Genomic DNA, 22,371 nt, shown 5'->3' with positions numbered 1-22,371 from the left:
AAAGTTTTATGGTCACTGCATCAACACTTTGTCTATAAAGTCAGCAACACGTTTTTTGCAACCTCAAATTGGTGGTTTGGAAAGGGCAACTGCTTACAGATACAAGATCTATAATTTTTGCATTGTAAAACAATTGTAGATAACTGATTTCAGTTTGAGATGCTTATGAGTTTGGGCTTAATAGTCCATTTTTCTCGTACTTTAAGACAACAACCAGAATCGTATTTAAGTATTTATACATTTATCTTAATTCCTCAACCACTAAGCATATTTTAATAGTTTGATTGGATTAGTAGGTTAACAAATAAGCTCACTACCATTTTTTTTTTAATATATTAGGTTCATTTGTTTAAACTAAAAAAAGAAAAGTTTCTAAACAAGTGCTTTAAAAAAATAATTTTTTTAAAATAGATTGAAGTTGCTTTTAAAAAAAAAAATAATTTGCTTATTGAAAAAAGTTTAGACAAACACAAAAAAAAAAAAAAACAGTGCTTATTTTATTTTAAAAAAACATTCTTATTAAAAAGTATTGTACAGTTACAAGTATTTTATTTTAAGAAAAAGTTTAGACAAACATTCTTATTTTGTTTTAAATTCCAATGTTGATCAACCTATCCCAATTTATTTAAACACAGGTCAAAAGAATTCGACCTAGTTACAAGTATTGTACAGTACAGTATCTGCCTATTCTTGTTCAAAGTGAATCCGTAATTTTTAATGCCAATTACAAATCCCTGTGGGTGTTGTTCCTTTTTGAAAGAGTAATAACCTTTTCACCCTCCACCATTAAATTCACTACATACAAATGCAACAATTGAGTATTGTCACATGTGACATGTCAAATTAGATGAAGTGCAATTCTCTGTGCACCTTAGTCTTTAAATTTTTGCACTCATTGCGAATGCAGTGGTACTCATTGTGCATAAAAAAAACTCACACGTATCTTTTTCAACATTAAATAGTTTCTATCAAGAACATATAGTAAAATTCCAGAAAAATATTTACATATTATTATTTGATTTGTTCAAGTATATCAGCTAATTGCTCCTACCTAAATGCATCAATGGGTTGGCCCCATTAGCAATTTTTACCTTAGCTTGTAGAAAGTCCAACATAACCTATATGACTAGTGCAAATGCAAGTAGTGTCAATTGAAAAAGGAACCTGATAAGGGAAATTTTTTTCTATATTGAATTTTGGAATGTAATTTCATTTAAATTATATAAATATATTTTATTAATAAAATAGCATTTAAAATAATTGAAAAGAAAACTGCCTTGTACCATAGAGTGCAGAAACTACCCAGGAATCAAACTTGACAAGAAGACTAAATGCGTGTTTGTATAATTGGCAGCAGGCATTCCAAAGCAATAAAATGAAGAAGTATGAGTCTTGGTAAATTAAAATAAACGTTAGTTTAAAACAAACACACTATAATTATTCATCATCATTTCAAATCCCACCAAGTGCCCAAATGGCATTTATTACTCATAGTACTACAACTTTTCGGCCCATAAAGCCCATGGACTTTGACATCTTGTTGTAGTAAAATTAGAATTTTATATAGTAAACAAATGGAAATTTAAAATACTTAACAATGGTTAATTACTTAATTTTACTTCACAAATTGATAATATTATTATGAAGATATCGAAATGTTCAATAATAGTTAATTATGCTTAAAAGTAGTTATTATTAGTTATATTGATATTTATATAAAAATAATATTTATTTATTCTTAACTACTTATGAATTAAAATTAATCATATTTATGTACGTAGATAATCATGTATCGGGTAGATGCTACTGGACATTAACTAAAAAAGAAAGCAACTATATAGTATACAGTTAAAAATAAATAAATTATGCTTGTTATTGCGAGTGTATATGAGTATATAGGTTAATGTTTAAAAATTATAAGCCAGGGGATTGTTATAGTCGTTCAATTTTGATAAAACTTGACATGAACAATCAAAATGACATATAACAAATTATAATATATAATCCCAGGCTATAGAAAAGGATGTGAGGCATATTATTTTAAGTGGTGAAGGAAAACGAACTGAAAGGAACTAATCTTATTTAGATAAACTAATCTTAATTAGATATCCACGTGGTAATCTTAAGCATCCATTATAATTATAAGATTGAGATTTACAGTACTTTTGATGCTTAATTTTGCCTTGATACACTATTTTACACACATGGTAATAAATTCATAACTACTTGGGGTTGAATCTACTACACACACGTAGCAAGTTCAAAACTACTTAATTATGTTCAATTCAGATTAAATCATTTTTGAACTATTAGAACTACTTAAGGGTCAATCTAATGAATTAAATAAGTATTAAATTAATTTTTTTCTGTTATAATAAAAGTATTTAAAATAAATCATCTTCATTTATAATATGTGAAAAAATGTTTTTTTTTTTAAAGTGTAGTTATTTATCCATTACTATTTTAAGAAAAAATATTAATTAATTTATTAACCTTTTTATGAATATATACCGAACTCATCCATTTAATATATATATATATATATATATATATATATATATATATATATTATTTCATTTTTAAATATATTTTATAAAAAAAAATTTAATGTTTCCTTATAATATTTATGTCTTGGATTATATGACCCAATAAATTACTAAACCTAAAAAATGTTTAGTAATGCAGTTCAATATATACCCATCAAGTAACAAATAGTATTTTAATCTAACTAATCCATTCATTTTTATTTTTTTTTACAATTAAATGGATTATTGAATTTACGAATGAATAGATATAGGAAGATAAAACGTGAATTCATATTTCATAATGATGGAATAACAAAATAAAGTTGAAGATCTGAGGCATTCAGCAAGAACCAACATCATAGTATTTAATGCAAATAAAGAAACAGCTCCCTTAACATTAATATTTTTGCAATATTGAATTCGATTCACCAATTCATACATATGCAGTTATTGAAGTTCAGTCTTTAGAGAGCTTCAGCAATCCAAAAACGACTTCACAGAAGCCAAACTGAGTTCTGGCAAAAGATGATTCAAGAAGCCACATAACCCTTTTTTTTTTTTTTTCTTCTTATTCTTCTTCTAACCAGGTATTTAACTAAAAATTAAAAACTGATCTTCTCAAAGTCCTAATAATCTATATAATTTGTTTTTCTATAAATATAATTTATTATGCAATATTTAACTTGAAAGTAACAAGTAAGAATTAATTTGTATTAATAGTACGTAGTATATGGTGGTACAGGAATTGCATGTGAATGAGGAATGCATAAATCCAAAATAAATAAAGAGGAAAAAGAAAGGGAAGGAGAAATGGCTCCACAGATCATTTAATAAATTAAATAGTTTGGGTCCTTCTATCAGTTCTATATGTACTGTAGCTATCTCCCATCGAAGCTCAAAGACCTATAATTTTCACAATCCATGCATTGCATTGCACGTTCCACAGTAGGTCCAGCAACGAGGAAGTTGTACATTTCTCTTTTAAGTCTTCTTACCAATTCATCTTCTCTTTGATCAATCATTGTGTTTATAAGGGCACGTATAAAATATAGGGTAAATTCGAATATCAGTTAAAAGTCTTTTTTTTTTATAAATAAATTATTAAAAGATACTTATTTTTGGTTTAAAAAAAGTATAGAATTATTTTAAATTTGTATGGACATCTTATATTTTTTTTCTCCAACTTTTTTGTTTTGTCTAATATTGAATTTTCTTTTATCAATCCAATATAGTTTTTCTAAATGATAATCAAAAACTAGTTTCTTTTTAGGTATCATCAATTAAATAAGATTTGTCTCTCAACAAATTTTTTTAACACGTTTAAGAAATTCAACTATCTATTTACTATTTAATATTAAAAAATTATATATAAAAAATGATTTATTTACTTCAAGAGCAACTCATAATAGAGTTATCTTGTTCAATATCTCATAATTAATAATATATATTAATTTTTGACTATTCAACTATTAAATTAAAATTTTTTATGAATAAATTAACTTTATAAATTTTTATAAAGTTTAAAAGTTATTTAATACTTTATTGTATATATTTAAATTAAGATATGATATACTTTTGTGAATAATCATTATGTTGAATCAATAAAATATGAAATATCTAATAAATTTAAAATTTTATAAAAATATGTAGACTTTTATCTATTTATTAAATTTTTTAATTAATAATTAAATCGTTGAAAAGGAGTGAAGGGGGTTGGGGGTGTTTGGGAGGGGTGAAAGTTTCAACAGCAGTATCCTAAAGAAGATGTATATTATAAACTCGATAACTTATATAAATGCCAATTTAATTTAATGATATAATTAATTGTTATTTATTTAAGTAGAAATACACATCTATAATAACTAATAATAATAATTATGCTTCAGATAGAGGGCATTTTTTTTTATCAACACCTAACTAATACGATAAAATAAAATACTCACATTTGATAATGAATTTTTTTTTATAACTACTAGAAAAGTATTATTTTCTTGCAAATTTCTTGCAAAAAAAATATTCGCAGAATTTTTTTGTGAATTTTCTTGCAAAAAAAATATTCGCAGAAATTTTTTGCGAAAAATAATTTACAGATATTTCTTACAAGTTTTGCTAATTTTAATAATCATAGAAATTTTTTTCCATGGTAAAAATTTGCAGAAAATATTGTAAGAATTTTATTTTGTTTCTTGCATATTTTCTTGCAAAAATAAATTCCCAAGTAATGTTTATTAAATGGTAGAAAACTTTTGCAAGTAACTTTTCCTGCGGATTTTCCTGCAAATTTTAATCTACAGGAAAAATAAAAAATATATATTTAAATTTATAAGTTTAATATTTTAAAAAAACTTCAAGTCCCACATCGATTGAAAATAAAGCAATTAAAGAGTATATAAGTTGGGACAACATTTACCTTACAAGTTGATTTATATGGTTGAATGTTAGACTTATATAATTTACAATCTTAGAATTTAAAAGATTATGTATCACATGTTGGAGGCATGAAAACAAATGCTTTGGATGAATTCATTGTGAGCATTTGAAAGTTGAAAAATTATTGATAGAATTTATAGTAATTTTTTTTAATTTTTTAGTAAAAAATAGCGAATTTTTTTTGCAGGAAACTTTCTTGCAAATTTTTTTTGCAGGAAACTTTCTTGCGAATTTTTTTCGCAGGAAAATTTCCTGCAAATTTTAAAATTTGCAAAAAAATATCATCCACGAAAGTATTACCTGCACATAAAATTTCACAGGAAAATTTGCAAGAACAACGTTTCTTGCGAATTTTTATGAAAAATTTGTAGGAAAAGTCGCATGTAATAAGAAAATTTCTAGTAGTGTTAAAAAAAAATCCAGTCATTTAAAACCATGTATATCCTAGACAATTTTCACATTTGCATAATTAATTTATTATCTTATCCTTATTTATTTTTTATTAATGCATTATTTATATGCATGTATTTGATAAAATATCAAATTATTATTTATAAGATTTTTCATATATTAGATATACAGTTATACTAAGTGACATGTATTTTATGGTTCTTTATTTTTTATAAAATGAGAGTATATATTTCCTTAATCTTGCCTGCACTCGCATGCCTTTTTTAAATTATTTTCTTTAAGATTTTCACTTCAATTTCTTTTGAACAAATATTTTATAATGTTAAATAGTTTAATACATTTTAAAACTTAATTCAAAATAATTATACCTATTTCTTTCGTAATGTGTATTAACAAATATTTTAAATATATTTTATCTATATTATTATACCTTGAGTTAAAATTTCTGCACAAGGATAACTGCGTTATAAGTAATTTTAGTTTTGGTGTAAAAGAATGTAATTATAATTTACTTATATACGTGCATAAGACGGAATACAAGCATTCCAATCATTTTCAAAAAAACGATATCAGATTTTGTGGTCCTGCGTTGTAACTTGTGTTTGAATTCATTTTGTAATCAACTGAAGTTACACGTTTCAACTTCTTAAACTTTATAATCTAATTCTCCAAATCAACTTAATTATATATAAGAAAAAACAAAATGTTGAAATTTTATTTTACTAAAGTATAATCAAATTTTAATAAGTCAATTTCATTTAATATTTTTAATGTAAAAATACTCCTACAATAATAAAAGAAAAATAATTATTATAAGTGTGACTAAGGATATTTTAGAAAATGTAGTATATGTTTTATGTAAAATTATGAAAAATAAATGTATTTAATTAATTTTCTTAATTTGTGTGATACTGATTCTTTTTTTTTTTTGTTTAAATATAAGTCTACTTCTTTTTATATTGTCTCATTTTGTGTTTGAATGGGAGATTTTCAGGGATTAATTCTTTTTTTTAAAAAAAATTCAAATTTTTGAAGTAAAATGCTTTGTATAGACAAAAAATTTATAAAAAAATTGAAATTCAAATATTTACAAAAAAAAAATAGATAATAAAATTTCAAATTCTATAAAAAAAAAGTAAAATTTTAAAATTATTCTTATTTTTTACATCTTATCTCACTTATATATCTTTTATTTTTTTTATTTTTATTTCACTATTTTAAAAATTAGACTGGACCAATTGATTCAAAACTAGTATTAAAAATTAGACCGGACCAATTGATTCAAAGGATTTTAAATTTTAAAAATTATAAATCAAAATTTAGATAATGGTCCAAATTGGAATTTGGATGATACATACATTTCATCAAACTAGTATTTTAGTTCACATAGTACACATACATATTAAGCATATATAATTAAAATTTATAATAAATTATATATATAATATTATATTTAAATATATAAATTATATTTAAAATTAGTTTATATAAATATTTTGAATATATAATTTTTATTTTATATTTATGATAAATAATTTTTATTGTAACAAAAAAAATATTTTTATTTATTGATAATTTATTTTAGATTATTAATATTTAGTTCATAAATAATTATAATAAATAAAAATTGAATTAATAGTTTCTATAAATCTTTTCATTGATGAAAAACTTTAAAAAATATTATTGCGTAAAATAACGGCCATTATTTAATATATTATATATATATATATATAAAAGAGTTGATTATATTAAAAACCTATTGAAAACAATAATATTCTTAATATATTCTCATTCCATTAATTTTAATTTAATTGCAAGGCCGATCCTAGACATGTTTTGGAGGGGGCAACTATAGGGTCCATGAAGAGAGAGCATTTTTTTTTAAATTATATAATTGTGTTATAATTATTATATTATTTTTTTAAAAAAATAAATTAAAATTATCATTTTTGTATATTTTTATATTTAAATATAAAATAATACAATTATAAAGGTAAAATATTTTTTTTATCTCTATAAAAAATTTTAAGTTTGGTTATATTTTCTCTTATTTTTGTCCTTCTTATTTGGAGATGTATTAATTTTAGTCCTTAAATTTATTTATATAATAATTTATAATAAACGATAATACAAAAATAAATTGAATAAAAATATAGTATATCTACTTTAAATTTGTTAACATTGTTATTTCTTTAATGTTATAATGTGACATTTTTTCATATCTACATAGTCACCTTAGATTATTATCTCATATCATAGTACATGTGTAGCGAATTTTAATTTACCTATTAAAATTTTCATAATCTCTTTAATCATACAAATTCCAAAATAGTATGGAATTTTAACTAATGTAATTTAAAAGTTAATACACTTGATGATACCGAGTAATAATTTAATATAGTTGTTTAAGTGTACGAAAATAAAAAAATATTATGTCAACTGAAATATTATAGATTATAAACAAATCTCTAATCATATATGGACTAAATTATAAAAAGATAAAAGACTAAATTGTAATGTTTTTTAGGCTAAGACCTAATTAAAAATTTTCAAAAATATTCATAAACTAAATGATATATTAAGGCTTAATCAAATTATGTATCTATTTTTTATATTATAAATGTTTACATTTCAAATTATTTGTATGTAAAGGTCCATAATACTTATTATTTCTTATAGAACCCATGAAATATAAGGACTAGTCTTGAATAATTGCTTCTTGAGACATTACTTTCAAAAATTTAACAGATAATGGAAACACTCAAATATGTTTTTAATCCTTCAAATTTAGTATAAATTTGTTTTTAATCACTTAAATTTAAAAGTGTTATATTTGAGTTCTATAATTTTATATTTTTTTGTTTTAGTCTCTCATGTTACTAATAACATATCAGAAAGTGACAAGTTTAGACAGTTATATAACATCAACTGAATTTAATGTGATGTTTTCGCTAATAAGAACATCAGTAGGTAGATTTTATACAATAATATTTGAAATTTTTTTTAACAAAATTTAAATATAAGGATCAAAACAAGATTTCTTTAAAATTACAGAGAATAAAAATAACAATTTTAAATTTGATTGAGGGGTTAAAAATATATTTAAGCCTAACACAAATGATTCTAGCAACAAAATTTCCATGGTAAAATCTCATTAACAACTCCAATATTTTATTATCCACCATAATGAAATATGTGAAAACAAACATGTTAATTGTAATATATATATATATATATATAAAAGAAGAAATTCGTTTACTTCAAGATTAAATCTATTTAAACTTACTTCGTTCAATAATTTATGTTTTATATCGAATTTCAACGGTTTAACCGTTAGATTAAAAAATTTTAATGAATAAATCAAGTTTACAAATTTTTAAAAATTTAAAAATTATTTAATGCTTTGTTTTATTAATTTAAATTAATATATAAAATATTTTTATGATTATTCGTAAAATATATATATATATATATATATATATATATTAATTATTGTAGTTGTACATTTTGTTACTAAATCTTTAAAATTTTGCATATTTTTTTGTTTGTTAATTAAGTTTTAGATACAATTAATTGACCATAATAAAATACATTAATAATTGACATATGACAAATCGATTATTAGTATATCACATTAAATATCACATCATTGCACATATATCACATCAATAATTTTACGTCAATAATTAATATGTTATTGTTATATTAATAATTAATATATCATGTAAGTAATTAATGTATATTATTAATGATAAGTTAAATGGTGTCAAATAATTAACTAATGAGGTGATATAATATATAATTTTAAAATTAAATAACAAAATGAACAATATTGAAACTGGACTAATAAAATTTATAGAAATATAAATAATAAAAAAAGTTGACAAAAAAGTGCTATTAACCTTAATCAAACATATTAGTTGCTAAAACTAAAATGTCTCAACACCTTAACGGCTTAGAAAATTAATTCCAAGAATTATATATCGGTCTTGTAAACGTAAGGTTTGCAATTCGTGCATGTCCACAGTTTTTTATTTTTTATTTTTACCATACAGCTTGAATCCAGAGTCATAAATATATGACTAGAGACTTTAAATAAAAAGGACACTATTGAATCAAAATTTAAATCATTATAGATGAAGTAGGTATTACGGATTTAGAGTGGCCACTGCCCACCTCTAATCTACGAAACAAGGACATGTAGTGTACGCAAGATGTACTGCTATTACATAACATTAATATATGTAGGTAGGAATAAAAATTCTTAAACAAAATTATCAAATAAATACTTTGTAAAATAATATATTAATAAAATAAAAAAATTATATATATATATATATATTAAATTAAAATATAAACATTAATGTTTTTATTCAATCATCATTAGTATCATCAAAGATATAATAAGGTACTAACTTTTATATAATCATTATAGTATTTTATTCGTGGTTCAAAACTCTATAATTATTAAACAAATATGTTAATTAAAGTGTATCTAAAAATTCATATAAAATGTGTATCAAAAATTGATGCAACAACTGTTTTAAATAACAATTATATCTTAGAAGAGAATTCATTAATATGTTTCCCACCAAAAAGTACTGCCATATATATAGATATTCCATCAATTAATTTTTACTCCATTATAGATTGAACCCAGGATCTCTTGTAAACTTGAGAACATATATATACTTCTGAACTTATATACAAAGCAGTTAAAAGTTAGGTAAAACAATATTTCAACTATTCCGTATTATAATAAACATACTCATTCATTTCTGCTAGCTAACATAGTAGTTTCCCTTCTTTATTGTCAAAAGGAAGGACGAAAACTTTACTGACTAAGAGATGTATCTACATGAGAAGCAACTTCAATACAAGAGATTGGATATTGAATTTTTTTTTTTTTACTTTTTTTTTTTGTTAGCAAAGAGAATTATTAGTAAGGCTAATAATATATATGGTACAAATCCGGCTCAAGGGTATGGCATGGTACTAAAAATTTTAAGTTCATCAATAAATAAATATTTATTATTAATTTTTATAAAGTAAAAAATCACATATATTTATGAAAAGACTTCACATGCTGATGAAAGACCTAAAATATATCATTTTTTTTTATTTTCTAATAGTACCATAAACACAAACTAAAACTCTAAAGAAATATACTCCTACACATTAATTTAAAATACCAAAGTTGGATAATAAAGACCTCACTCTCAAAACTGGAGATTTTCAATTTCTTCATCCATCTCTTTAAAAGGTACATCTCACAGATATTTTCCATAGCTAAACAAAATATGTTGGATAATAAAGACCTCACTCTTCACAGATATTTTCCATAGCTAAACAAAATATGTTGGATAATAAAGACCTCACTCTCAAAACTTGAGATTTTCAACTTCTTCCCTCTCTTGAAAAGGTACATCTCACAGACATTTTCCATAGCTAAACAAAATATGTATTTCCCAATAATCTTAACTTACTTATGATATATATAAAGAAGGACCAAGTTAGTTCAAAATAAAAGAGTTAATTAATATCCATTTTCACTCTTCATTTTCCTTTAATCTAATTGTCAAAATTATATTACTTATTAAAATTATTAGATAGGTGAGGATTTAAAGTCATTCATAGTTTAATTTAATCTTTATTTTTTTCTTTATATATATATATATATATATATATATATATATATATATATATATATATATACACGCATGCATGTTTAAAAATAATTTTATATCACATTTTAAAATATTTATAATAAATTTAAAATATAACTTATTGTTAATTATAATTATATAAGCATAAATATTTAAATTGTACAATACACAAACTAAAATATAAATTAAAACTATATATTAATAAAGAAAAAATAAATATAAAGATTAATTTATTAAAACAATTATACACAAATCGAAATGTGTTGAACATGTCTTATTGTAATTACTGTGAACCCTACAAAAATTGTTAGATCTTCCACGACTATTAATTACTAAGTATTTGTAGTTTTAACCAACTATTACTAAATCCTAAACCCTAAATCCTAAATCAACTATTACTTAATTATATATCATATAATAACTAATTAAAAATTATCTGATTTAGTATCACCTAATAATTGTTAATTCAGGAGCAGGTTAATTTGCAACTTATGCCCAGTTTGACTGACTTGACACAGTCATTTTTAACTGTCTTAATGGGTGCAAATGGAACTTTCATCCTTGAGATTGGAGGGTGCAAATGGAACTTTCATCCTCGAGATTGCATATTTTTCCTTAAGAACTGTTGTAACCCTCTACACTTCCTCTTGCTAAAACTAATCCACAGGTCAAAAGCTATCCTTTGAATTGTTTCATGAAAGTAGATGTTCAGAAGTTATACTGATGTCATAGTCAAAATTTGATTGAGTGGATATTTATTTCTAAATATAAATTTTTAACTAATAACTTTTAAATGAATTTTAACTATTTATTCTTCCAGTTATATCATATGTAAATTTAATGGTGCACCCACTTAGGTACCTTACCTTAGAAAGAGTCATATAATATATACTGTAGTGAGAGTACTAATAAACTCCATCTGTTGTGTGTTCATCATATCCAAGTCCAACAATGTTAAGATATGAAACAGTAGTTAATTTTGGAACAAAGTTACTGTGACAGCTAGCTCAAACAAATGGTACAAATAGTGTACAATAGTACTAATTTTTCTGATACTATACGTCGTTGAGGAATATTTAATACAGGATAAACAATGAACTTGGCTTTGTTGTAGAACGCAACACTGACTAGAATTTAAGTGGAGAAGCACACTTTCCACATTCAAGTACTTTCTCCCAAGACACATCAATTTATATGGACCTTCTGCATGATTTAACTGAGGGCGGCTATATTTGTTTTTCAAATATGTACTATCAATAATTATTTTCATACAACATAAATTTTATACATTTAACTAACAAATTCACTTTGTGTTTCCGTATTTTAAAATAAATAAATAAGTAAATGACAAAAAATAATTGAAGTTCAATATGAATAAGTGGTTAACAATAAGTATGAATAATTTTGAACAGTTAATTAAAAAGTATAATAAAAACTAAATAAAAAAATGTTTTCAAAATTATAGAGGTAAAATGATCAAAGAAGAATGTACACAAAAAAATCATACCGCATTTATTATAATATATAAATATAAAAATAAGACTTTATAGAGCAATTAACGATTGAGAGGTAATGATTACTTAGTTGCTATCTAATGGTAAATTGATTCCAATTAACTTAATTTCACTACCATTTGTTTCTTTTGGTTTCTTATGGATAATATAGAATCATTTGAAATCAATTAAGATAAGGTTTCTGATGAACTGCTGAGTTATCCTTGCATTTATTGCAGTGGAATTTTTTTAATTATTTTTATTAATTATTTTCATTTTTTTATTCATATATAATTATTTACATTAAAAATTTGAAATTTTAACAATTTAAGATATATATATATATATATATAATGATTATATATATATATAAATATAAATATATATAAATATAAATATAAATATATATATATATATATATGTATATATATATATATATAAGATCAAATTGGGAATGTTGTATCACAAATTTAGGATATTACAATGGAGAAATGCAAATAAAAGAAAAAAAATAGGGTATTAAAGATACAATGTAAGAATTGCACCAAAGTGTATCACCAAAGTCCAAATTGAGTACATCAAAGAATTGCACTAAGGAGTCTGTGGCATGCATATTGGGGGAAGGAGTATAGTAACCCAAATACTGAGGGTTGGGTACTATTGGCCAACCATTCAACAAGACTCAGTTGAATATGTCGAGAAGTGTATCCCTTACTAGTAACATGGGAATATCATAAACACTACTCTTGAGTTTTTTCATAGCATAGTATTCGTGTGGCCATTTGCATGGTATGTGGGATATTGATATTTTGGGTCCATTTTCCATAGTCAAGACTCGATGCAAATTTTTGTTGGTGTGGTAGTCAACTACTTCACCAAGTAGATAGAGGCAGAATTACTTGCTTGGATCACGATGAAAAATGTTCAACACATCATATGGAAGAATATTATTTGTCATTATTCCCAAGACCATCGTGATCGACAATGGTAGACAGTTCACAGATAAACATCTCAATGAATTTTTTGAAGGACTCTACATACAACATCAAATTTCTTCCATTGTGCACCCTTAAACAAATGGGTAAGCCGAGGCAACTAATAAGATTATCCTAGGAAAACTAAAAAAAAAAGGACTAGGAAAAGCCAAAGGTAAATGGACCAAAGTATTATCAAAAGTCTTTTTGGGTTTATTGATGTACCTTGCATTCCACTACTTAGAAAATACATTTTCGACTAACCTATAGAATTGATTCAATGCTACCAATAAAGATAGGAGAAGCTTCCCCTAGAAGAATCTTGCACTAGGATGATGGCGACTCCTCCCACCAAGCTAAACTCGACTTGGTGGATATTGTTTGAGATTGAGCTAAAATACATCAAGAAGCAAGTCACAGGAGGGAAACCCAATGACATGCATTTCGATTAGTAAAGAGGGAATTCCAAGAAAGAAACCCGGTGTGGTGAATGCATGGCAAAGCCATGAAGGATGCAATAGAAGACAAGTTCTCAACTAACTGGGATAAGCCCTATAGAGTAACTCAAAGTTTATATAAGGGGGCATACAAGCTAGAGTTTATAAAAAAGAAAATGATTTTGGTCGAAGAGGTTATAATGAGGCACACCAATATCATTAGTAAAGCATTCATTGTTTTTAGATGTGGGTAACATTCATTACTTTTAGATGTCAACTGCACAAAGAAATTAAAATCCAAGTATAAAATTTTGGTAAGGAAACCTTGGCCTAATATAAGTTCTCAATTAATAAGTAACTCAACATAATGCAATGATAAAAAATATAAGGCATGCAAGTATATGTGATTGAAAAGAAAACTTCATTGATTGAAAAGTAATTACATTGGCAAAAGGTATTGGGCACTACCAGCCCCCTAAAAAAACTAGTTAGCTTGCTCGTCCGTGACTTGAGAAGGCTCCTCCTCTTCCACCACCTCAGCATGGGTTTCTTTGGCAATAGTCTCCACTTGAGCGTTTGGAGCAATGATGACTTCCAGACAATACTTGTTCGACAGGTTCTCCACATCCACCATTTCCCTTGGTAGACATCTTTAATTATGTTGAAATTAGAGATGTCTTCCAAGTTATAGAAATAAGCTGCTTGTCAGATGGGTTTGTTGAAGTCGGTCAAGTGTTGTTTGTAAATGTGGTGTTGTACCTCCACCAACCCTACCTTGGCCTCCTCCCTTTTCATCTTCTCATCGTCTCACAGCTTGGTCATCTCTAAAAGATGATGCTTCAAGCTTTTCATTTAAGCTATGAGTTTTTTTTGTGTTTCCCCGATGTGCCAAATACAATCTTGGGCCTGATCATCTCAGTTGTGAAGACCGCCAGTTTGGGTATGCAACTTGGCCACCTCTTGGATCAACTCCTCGTTTATCTTTAAAGTCTCATGAAAATTTTCCTAATTTTCATCCAATTAGGTTTTTAACTTGTTGATGTCATTAGGAATGATACCAACTTTGCATAACTTAGTCCGAAGGTACTAAGCTATGACCTAAGATCAGGGTTAGAGGTTGTAGAAGGTGACTAGTGCCATTTCAGGGCTTGATTTCCAAAAAGCTTTTTGGTTGATTGAGAAAAGGGCAGTGAGATCCATTACTGATAAGGGGTTGAAACCCTTATCAAAGATGGGGTTGGTGTTAGAAGTCAAGGTACCTTCATTAGGTCCTGATTTTTTATAGTGAGAACACTCAAGTCTTTTTTCACGATGCCTTTTTCTATCTTTGCAAGGCACATGGACTAGAGCAATAGTAGTCAACCTAGTGTGAGAGCCAGGTTGGACTGATGGATTTCTATGGGGAATGGCAGTGCAATTCATAGTAGCCAAGTTTCCAATAGAAGGGTTCCCAATAGTTGGGTTCCTAGTAGTAAGGTTCTTGCTTCCTCGAGAACCTGCTCCCTGGGTAGTAATAGCCTTGACGCTCTTCCAATTGAAGTTGAACTTTGGAGCCATGAATTCTAAAACAAGACAAACAAATACAAGTTAGAAGCAAAGCATCGTATTAAAGCATACATAACCAAAGACTTATGCTTACACTCCATTTTTTCTCAAGCATTGTGCAAGATAGAAATCTTTAAAATCTCCTTTATTTTCAAGGGCAAGAGGAATTGCTTAATTATTTTTAAATTGTTTTGCTTCTCCAGACTCATCGAATCCAACTCCCACATGTTTTATTTGAAAGGTGTGTAGGTACAGTAGAAAGGGAATTTTGGGGTCAATTGACAGTTGGTAAGATTTTGAAAAACCCATCCTTGAAGTTCTTGAAGGAGGTGATGTAGGGTTTGAATAAGACCCTGTGCGCATGCATGACTAATCAAAGACAACTATCCAGACACATTATTGGGCTTGGTTTCACAGAAGTGCAAGAAAATTTTAGGGGTCAGCTCTATATTTAGGCTGTTACAAACAAATCAAAATGCTTGCAAGCCTAACTATTAGGGTGAAGTTGTGTTGAGGCTACCTTGAATATCGACAAAACTCCCAACGATGAAAGTTTTGAAGGGAAGTTGGACATTCAAGGGTTTGAAGTGGCACTTGTACAAGAAGAAGAAGCATGCCTTATCATCATCGATTTCTCAGCATACGCTCTCTTCCTTTAAGGCCTTTGGGCCCTTACAAGGTCTCCATACCCGAATTATACAATATTGGTATTCTTGAGGAAGCGGATCAGTAAAGCTTCATCTGTAAATTTTGAAGAATACTCAAAAACTTTGTCAAAAAAATCGGTCTAAGTATTCTTCTATTTTCATGACGAACCCAACTCTCGAGTTGGAAACCAACATCAAGTCCAGGTTATCCTCTAGAGGAGTCGCTCCACTTGGGTTAGCCGCCTTATTTTTGACCTAGTCATCATTGGTAACTCGAGACACCTAGATGGTCGACCGAGAAAGATCTACCCAAAGGAGTTATCAAAGCATTCGGAGTAGAACAAGAAGAAGGGTTGGAGAGTTTTCGAATGAAGAGTTTTGGAGGAAGAGATGGAAGAAGAGCTAGAGATAACATTAACTTTCATTCTACCTAAGAAAGGAGACTCTATACTATTTTTGGAAGAACTCATAAAAAAGATGGGAGAGGAGGCGTACTTGATCGATACTCGACTTTCAGATACTTTAATTTAGTGGAGAGTGCTCAAAGTAATCGAAAGGTAGAGGTTGTAGGTAAATCCTAATAAAGGCTAAGAGATCCTATTTATAAATGCGAAGTGCATCAAGAGACAAAGCATCACACCTTTTTGAACCATTAGATCTCTTCAAGATCAACGATGGGAACAAAAGTGACTCTTTGCATTTTTTAGATGTTTCATCTAACATGCTATCATTATATTTGACGCAACCACTAAAACGAAAAACATATCCAGAAGGCAACAATTTCAAATTAAATTGAAGGCAGAAAACAAAAATTTTTCACCAATAACACATTGAACTCTTTTACCAAGAGTCAGAGACTTGGGAAGCTTATATCAGATAGGTCTTAGAATTCAATATTGAAGACTTATTGATTCTCGACCTAATACCAAAAGAAAGCCACCATGACTAAATAGCAAGGATTTGGACTATTTGCCTAACTGAGCAGCATAATTCCTAAGGCCGACCAGTCCTTCGCATGTCGAACATGACCCCCTATGAGTGACAAATTGTAACGTCTGACCATCACGTGTCAATAAAAAGTCTTGAATGTATTTAAATATTTTGTTAACTAATAGTAACATTTCTTCGGATCTTATACATACACATACATTTTACCTTTAGAATAAGGACACGCTGATTCTAGAGAATACATTATACACTCTAAATACTACCACTCATTTCTAGCGTCGAGGATCAAAGAATGTGGAGTAAAAACCGAAGTCATTAGACGAGTATTTTTCTCAATAATTATAGAAATAAAAAGGAATACTTCATACGAATGTTTTGGCATATAATGTGTGTAATACATGGAAAGAAGTACAAGTCAAGAAGGGTATATTAGTCATGTTGGTATTGTTAGCTACTTACTAACTAGTCAAAAGAAAAAAGAGAGGATGGGACAATAATAGGTGAAAAGGGAAGCAACAATTAACGAATATTTAACATAGACGAATGCAGCAACACATAAAAAGAACGCACATTTTCTAGTATTTTTTTTTTCCGATAAATTCTCTTTAGTTGAATGAAATTAAAGTGGGTTTGACTGATTTAAGAACGTTACCCATATTAAATAGAAAATAAGAATATTATATTCAATGAGATCTACATAAATTTCACCTAATTAATTGCAAAATATGTGCCGTAATAAATACATTATACGATGTAGTATTTCTCTTCGATATTTAACATATTTCCTTAATATTTAATAGTAAAATGTAAAAAATACTCTTTCCAACGGATAGACATGATGGTCCAGCATACTGGACAGATTAAACTAAAAAAAAATAATATAAAAGAAAATAGGTTAATTTGGCCTAATATTAAAGACTAATAATATTTAAGTTCTATTAGATTTATTTAGCTCTTGTATTATATATGTGTTTTAAATATAAATAAAATAAAATAAAATAATTAATTTAAATTGATTCAACAAACCACAAAATAAGTGTCTCATAAAACTTTTGATTCAATCATGTTAAACTACTTTATAATTATTGATTTAGCAGGTTGAGTCGAATTTGACCAATTTATCAACTCTAATTCAACATACATGTTAAGCCTGTACTTAAATATTAAGTGAGCAAACATTTGAGTATGAATTAATCCAAGTAAAACAAATACGAGTGTTTTTCGAATTCTAAATATACATGGCTAAGTTAAATATTCAAAAGAAAAAATTGACTGCAGAAAATAATTCGTCTCGAGCAAAATTACTCATTATCTCTTAAAAGAAAATATTAGCAAAATATTATTCAATTCCATCTGTTTTTATACATCCTTTCTTCTTTTCTTAAGGCACCTATTATTTTTTTTTCCTTCTCTATTCCTTTCTTATTTCTCCTCTTTTTCCGAGATATAAATAGTACAAGTAGATAAAATTGATTCAACATATTATTAGACTTAAAGTAAAGCTTTTTTAAAATCAATAATAATATTTTTATAAAAAAAAATTAAAGATAAATCTTATAAAAACTTTATTGATCTCGCATACATGCAAGTACACAAGGATAGTGTAAAAAATGAGATTATTATTTGTTATTATTAGCCCATGCCATGGCCCAATGAAAAATCTCCAGAAACCTGTGCCAGCCTGTTTGTGACCTATTCATGAACCCTTGTCACCTTCCTTCTTCCTTCGCCACCTCCTTCCAAAAAAATAATAAATAAATAACCTATATATATATATATATATATATATATATATATATATATATATATATTTGTTTGCGTATGCAAACACATTGATCTACAATACACACAAACTAAACCCCATGATGCGATTTTGAAAGCAGAGCCATTCGTGTGGGACTATTGAGGGTCCTTCCTCCTTACGCATTACATAACCATTAACCACCCACGTTTTTATTTTTTCATCTTTTCTTTACTTCTCTCCCTCTCTAGTCTCTACTAAAACCCCCCCTTCCCCCTCTTCACTTCATCACTTTCCCATTATTCCTACCCTCCCGTCACCCACACTCCGTCACTGCCACCAAAACACCAACAACTTTCTATTCCTTAAACAATGGTCGAGCCACCAAGCCCACAATCAGAAACATCAACAAACACAAACTCAACTTCGGCTTCTTCACCGTCCTCCTCGTCCTCGAATTCTAAGAAACGAGGACGAGATAGTAACAACGACAACAATAACAATAACAACAACAATAAACACTCGGTGTATAGAGGTGTCCGAATGCGCACGTGGGGAAAATGGGTGTCGGAAATCCGCGAGCCGCGAAAGAAGAACCGAATCTGGCTGGGCACGTTCGCCACCGCCGAGATGGCGGCGCGTGCGCACGACGTGGCGGCGCTGACCATCAAGGGCTCCTCCGCGATCCTCAACTTCCCGGAACTGGCGGCCTCGCTGCCGCGGCCGGCCTCGAACGCCCCCCGCGACGTGCAGGCAGCCGCCGCCAAGGCCGCCTCCATGGTGGCGGCCCCGCCGCGGACCCCTCCCTCGCCGGTGGCCACGCCGGAGGAGGAGCTCGGCGAGATCGTGGAGCTGCCGGCGCTGGGAACGAGTTTCGACTCGGCAGAGCCGAGTCCCGAGTTCGTTTTCGTGGAGCCGGACGACGCGTGGCCCTACTCTCAGCCATGGTATCACAGCATTTATGACGGTGGGTACTTCATCGGCGACATGAACATGGTTTCAATGCATGAGTCAGAAAATATGGTTCTTTCGTTGTGGCCTTAAACTTCACCCAATTACACTAAACCTACCCATTGCAGTACGGTTCTTCTCATATTTTCTGGCGGTGTGGTTACCCGACAATCATGTCTATTAAGTATGTAGTTAGAGTTTCAATCTTTTAGGTTCATGTGAATGAAATAATATATTTATTGAGAAAAGTTGTTCACTCACTTAATAACTCCATAGATTAGTTTTTGCTTCTTTTTTTTTTTTTTTTTTTTTAATTGCATAGTAACTATTACTTAAGCTTTAGATATATATATATATGCCCTTTTGCCAATTTTTCTTTTCAATGGCAAAAATATTTATATAATTTTTCTTGTTTCTCAAGTAGCTAGCTACTAGCTACTTTGTGTTTGTTGACTTGGTTGGTCTTCTTTATCTCTATTTTTTGTTTTTGTTGTGAGATTCATGTATACAATGCTGGTAGGGGAACTGGTGAGGTGGTTTATTATTATGATGATGTAAATGAGGTGAAAGATACGTGTAGAAAGCGGTTCTGAGCTTACATTATATAGTTCTGCTTTTCAAGGACAAGAATAAAGGTTAAAGGAAGATTCTCTATTGGATTTTTATGTATTTCCATTTTTTACAGCTCATTCTTCCTCTTTTTATTGTCTTCTGTTTTTCTGTTTCAAGAAAAAGACCGTACGTCTTGATGGTAGCGAAATTACAAGTTTACATTATTGTATAATTGAGTGCAACGATTAGTGATTTAATGCACTGCACTGTTTGATTTTATATTATATAGTTGCGAAGAGGGATACATATGATGATGAAGCTTCGAATTGAATTTCGATTCATGGTACATACAGCTAGCAATGAGTGAAATATTGTCTTCTAGACACGCAACGCGAAATAGTTCATGTTTTCATTCTCGCTTTTGGAAGAATTCCAAAATTTAAATGATACTCCGACATTATTTTTTTATATTTTATAAAAAGAAAAGAAGAGTGAAAAGTGAATTTTCGTAGCTTTTTAGTTTTTTATATATTAAGGAAATGTGTGATGGAGGTGTGGAAAAATGCAAGGCAGGACTAACATTCTTATGTTAAAAAACATAGTGCAAACTTGGCATGTCCTGCAAATTAATTTTGGTAAAGTTTGGGAAATTAATTTTAAAATTTTGGTAGGAATATTATTAAATTTTTATCCCATCCCATGTGGATAACCTATCTCATTATTTAATTATGATGTGATGATTTGCTAGAAATATATATATATATATATATATATATATATATATATATATATATATATGAATGAGAAGGGGTATGTTAAAGTTTACATAAATTTATTTCATCCAATAATTCATGTTCCACATCAAATTTCAACAATCCAACTGTTGGATTTAAAGTTCAAGTATGTAAATTTTTTAAAATTTAAAAAATTATTTGATACTTCGTTTCATTAATTCAAATTGACAGATAATTATAAAATTATTTTATTCAATGATATGAGTTAATGAAACGAAGTATTAAATGATTCTCAATTTTTTTAAAAAAAATTGTAAATTTGATCTATGCATTAAGAATTTTAAATTCAATAGTTGGATCGTTAAAATTTGATGTAGAACATAAGTTATATATATATATATATATATATATATATATAAGATATAATATATACTTTTTTATATAGATTATTGATATGTAATTGACAAGTATATTAATTGTCATAAGTAGTAAAATAGATAGAAGTCTAAGTATAAAAATTACATAGACTTATGTAACAATTAATTAATCTAATATAATACTAATTAAAAAAAGAAAAAAGATAAATTTATTTGAAGAATACAATAATGATTGAGAACATATTTTTAGAAATTTAGAATAATAAAAAGATTAAAAAGATAATTAAAAATTCATAATAAAAGATATTAGAGATTGATTTGACTAGCCTTCTCACATATATCCATTCTAATTATTATTCATTTTCAATAATTATCAAGTTAATTTATCAATCAATGACAATATTTTAATCCTGATTTCTTAAGTGAAAAATTTTAGGTTACTTGAAGAAAATCTCTATTTGTTGGTGAAGTTTGGTAAGTAGCTCACATTAAGATCGGAAGTTTAAAATATTGAGCGATAAGACTTATCAAATTCTTAGAGATGAACATTATTCTCTGCATCGTAATTTTGAAAGAATTTTCCAACCTCAATTAAAATTTATGAGATCGTACATTGGGTGATCAAGTTAAAACAAACATTAAGAACAAGAAAAAATAATTAATTAAATAAAAATATTTATTAAACAAGCTCAAAAAAAATTACATTGTTACGTTAATTCCTAACAATGACTCTCTTTATTATCTTAAATCTCTCTAAAATATATATGTGGAGTGTTTTTTTTTTCTTCTCTAAATACTATTTTTATAAACTTTTAAATAAGTATTTTTTAATTGAAACTTATGATGTCCATTCGCTCAAAATATTTAAATGACTCTCGAACTCTTCATAATATTTCAAAGATATCTTTTGAGTTGACTCAAAGCACAATTTTTCTCTGAA

General features: G+C 27.5%; 1 protein-coding gene across 1 annotated transcript; it reads left to right on the top strand.

Annotated features, from left to right (window-relative positions):
• Positions 1-18,900: 18,900 nt before the first annotated feature.
• LOC109788668 (ethylene-responsive transcription factor ERF037) lies at positions 18,901-20,138 on the top strand. Its single transcript, XM_020347444.3, has one exon. The coding sequence runs from the start codon at positions 19,190-19,192 to the stop codon at positions 19,859-19,861; it is 672 nt and encodes a 223-aa protein (XP_020203033.1). The 5' UTR covers positions 18,901-19,189; the 3' UTR covers positions 19,862-20,138.
• The last annotated feature ends 2,233 nt before the right edge of the window (positions 20,139-22,371 follow it).

The sequence above is a fragment of the Cajanus cajan genome, chromosome 1, assembly GCF_000230855.2.
Source record: "Cajanus cajan strain Asha chromosome 1, NIPB_CcT2T_4, whole genome shotgun sequence".
Taxonomy (NCBI): Eukaryota; Viridiplantae; Streptophyta; class Magnoliopsida; order Fabales; family Fabaceae; genus Cajanus; species Cajanus cajan.
Note: the sequence above shows the minus strand (reverse complement) of the source record. Positions and strands in the feature narration are given on the sequence as shown.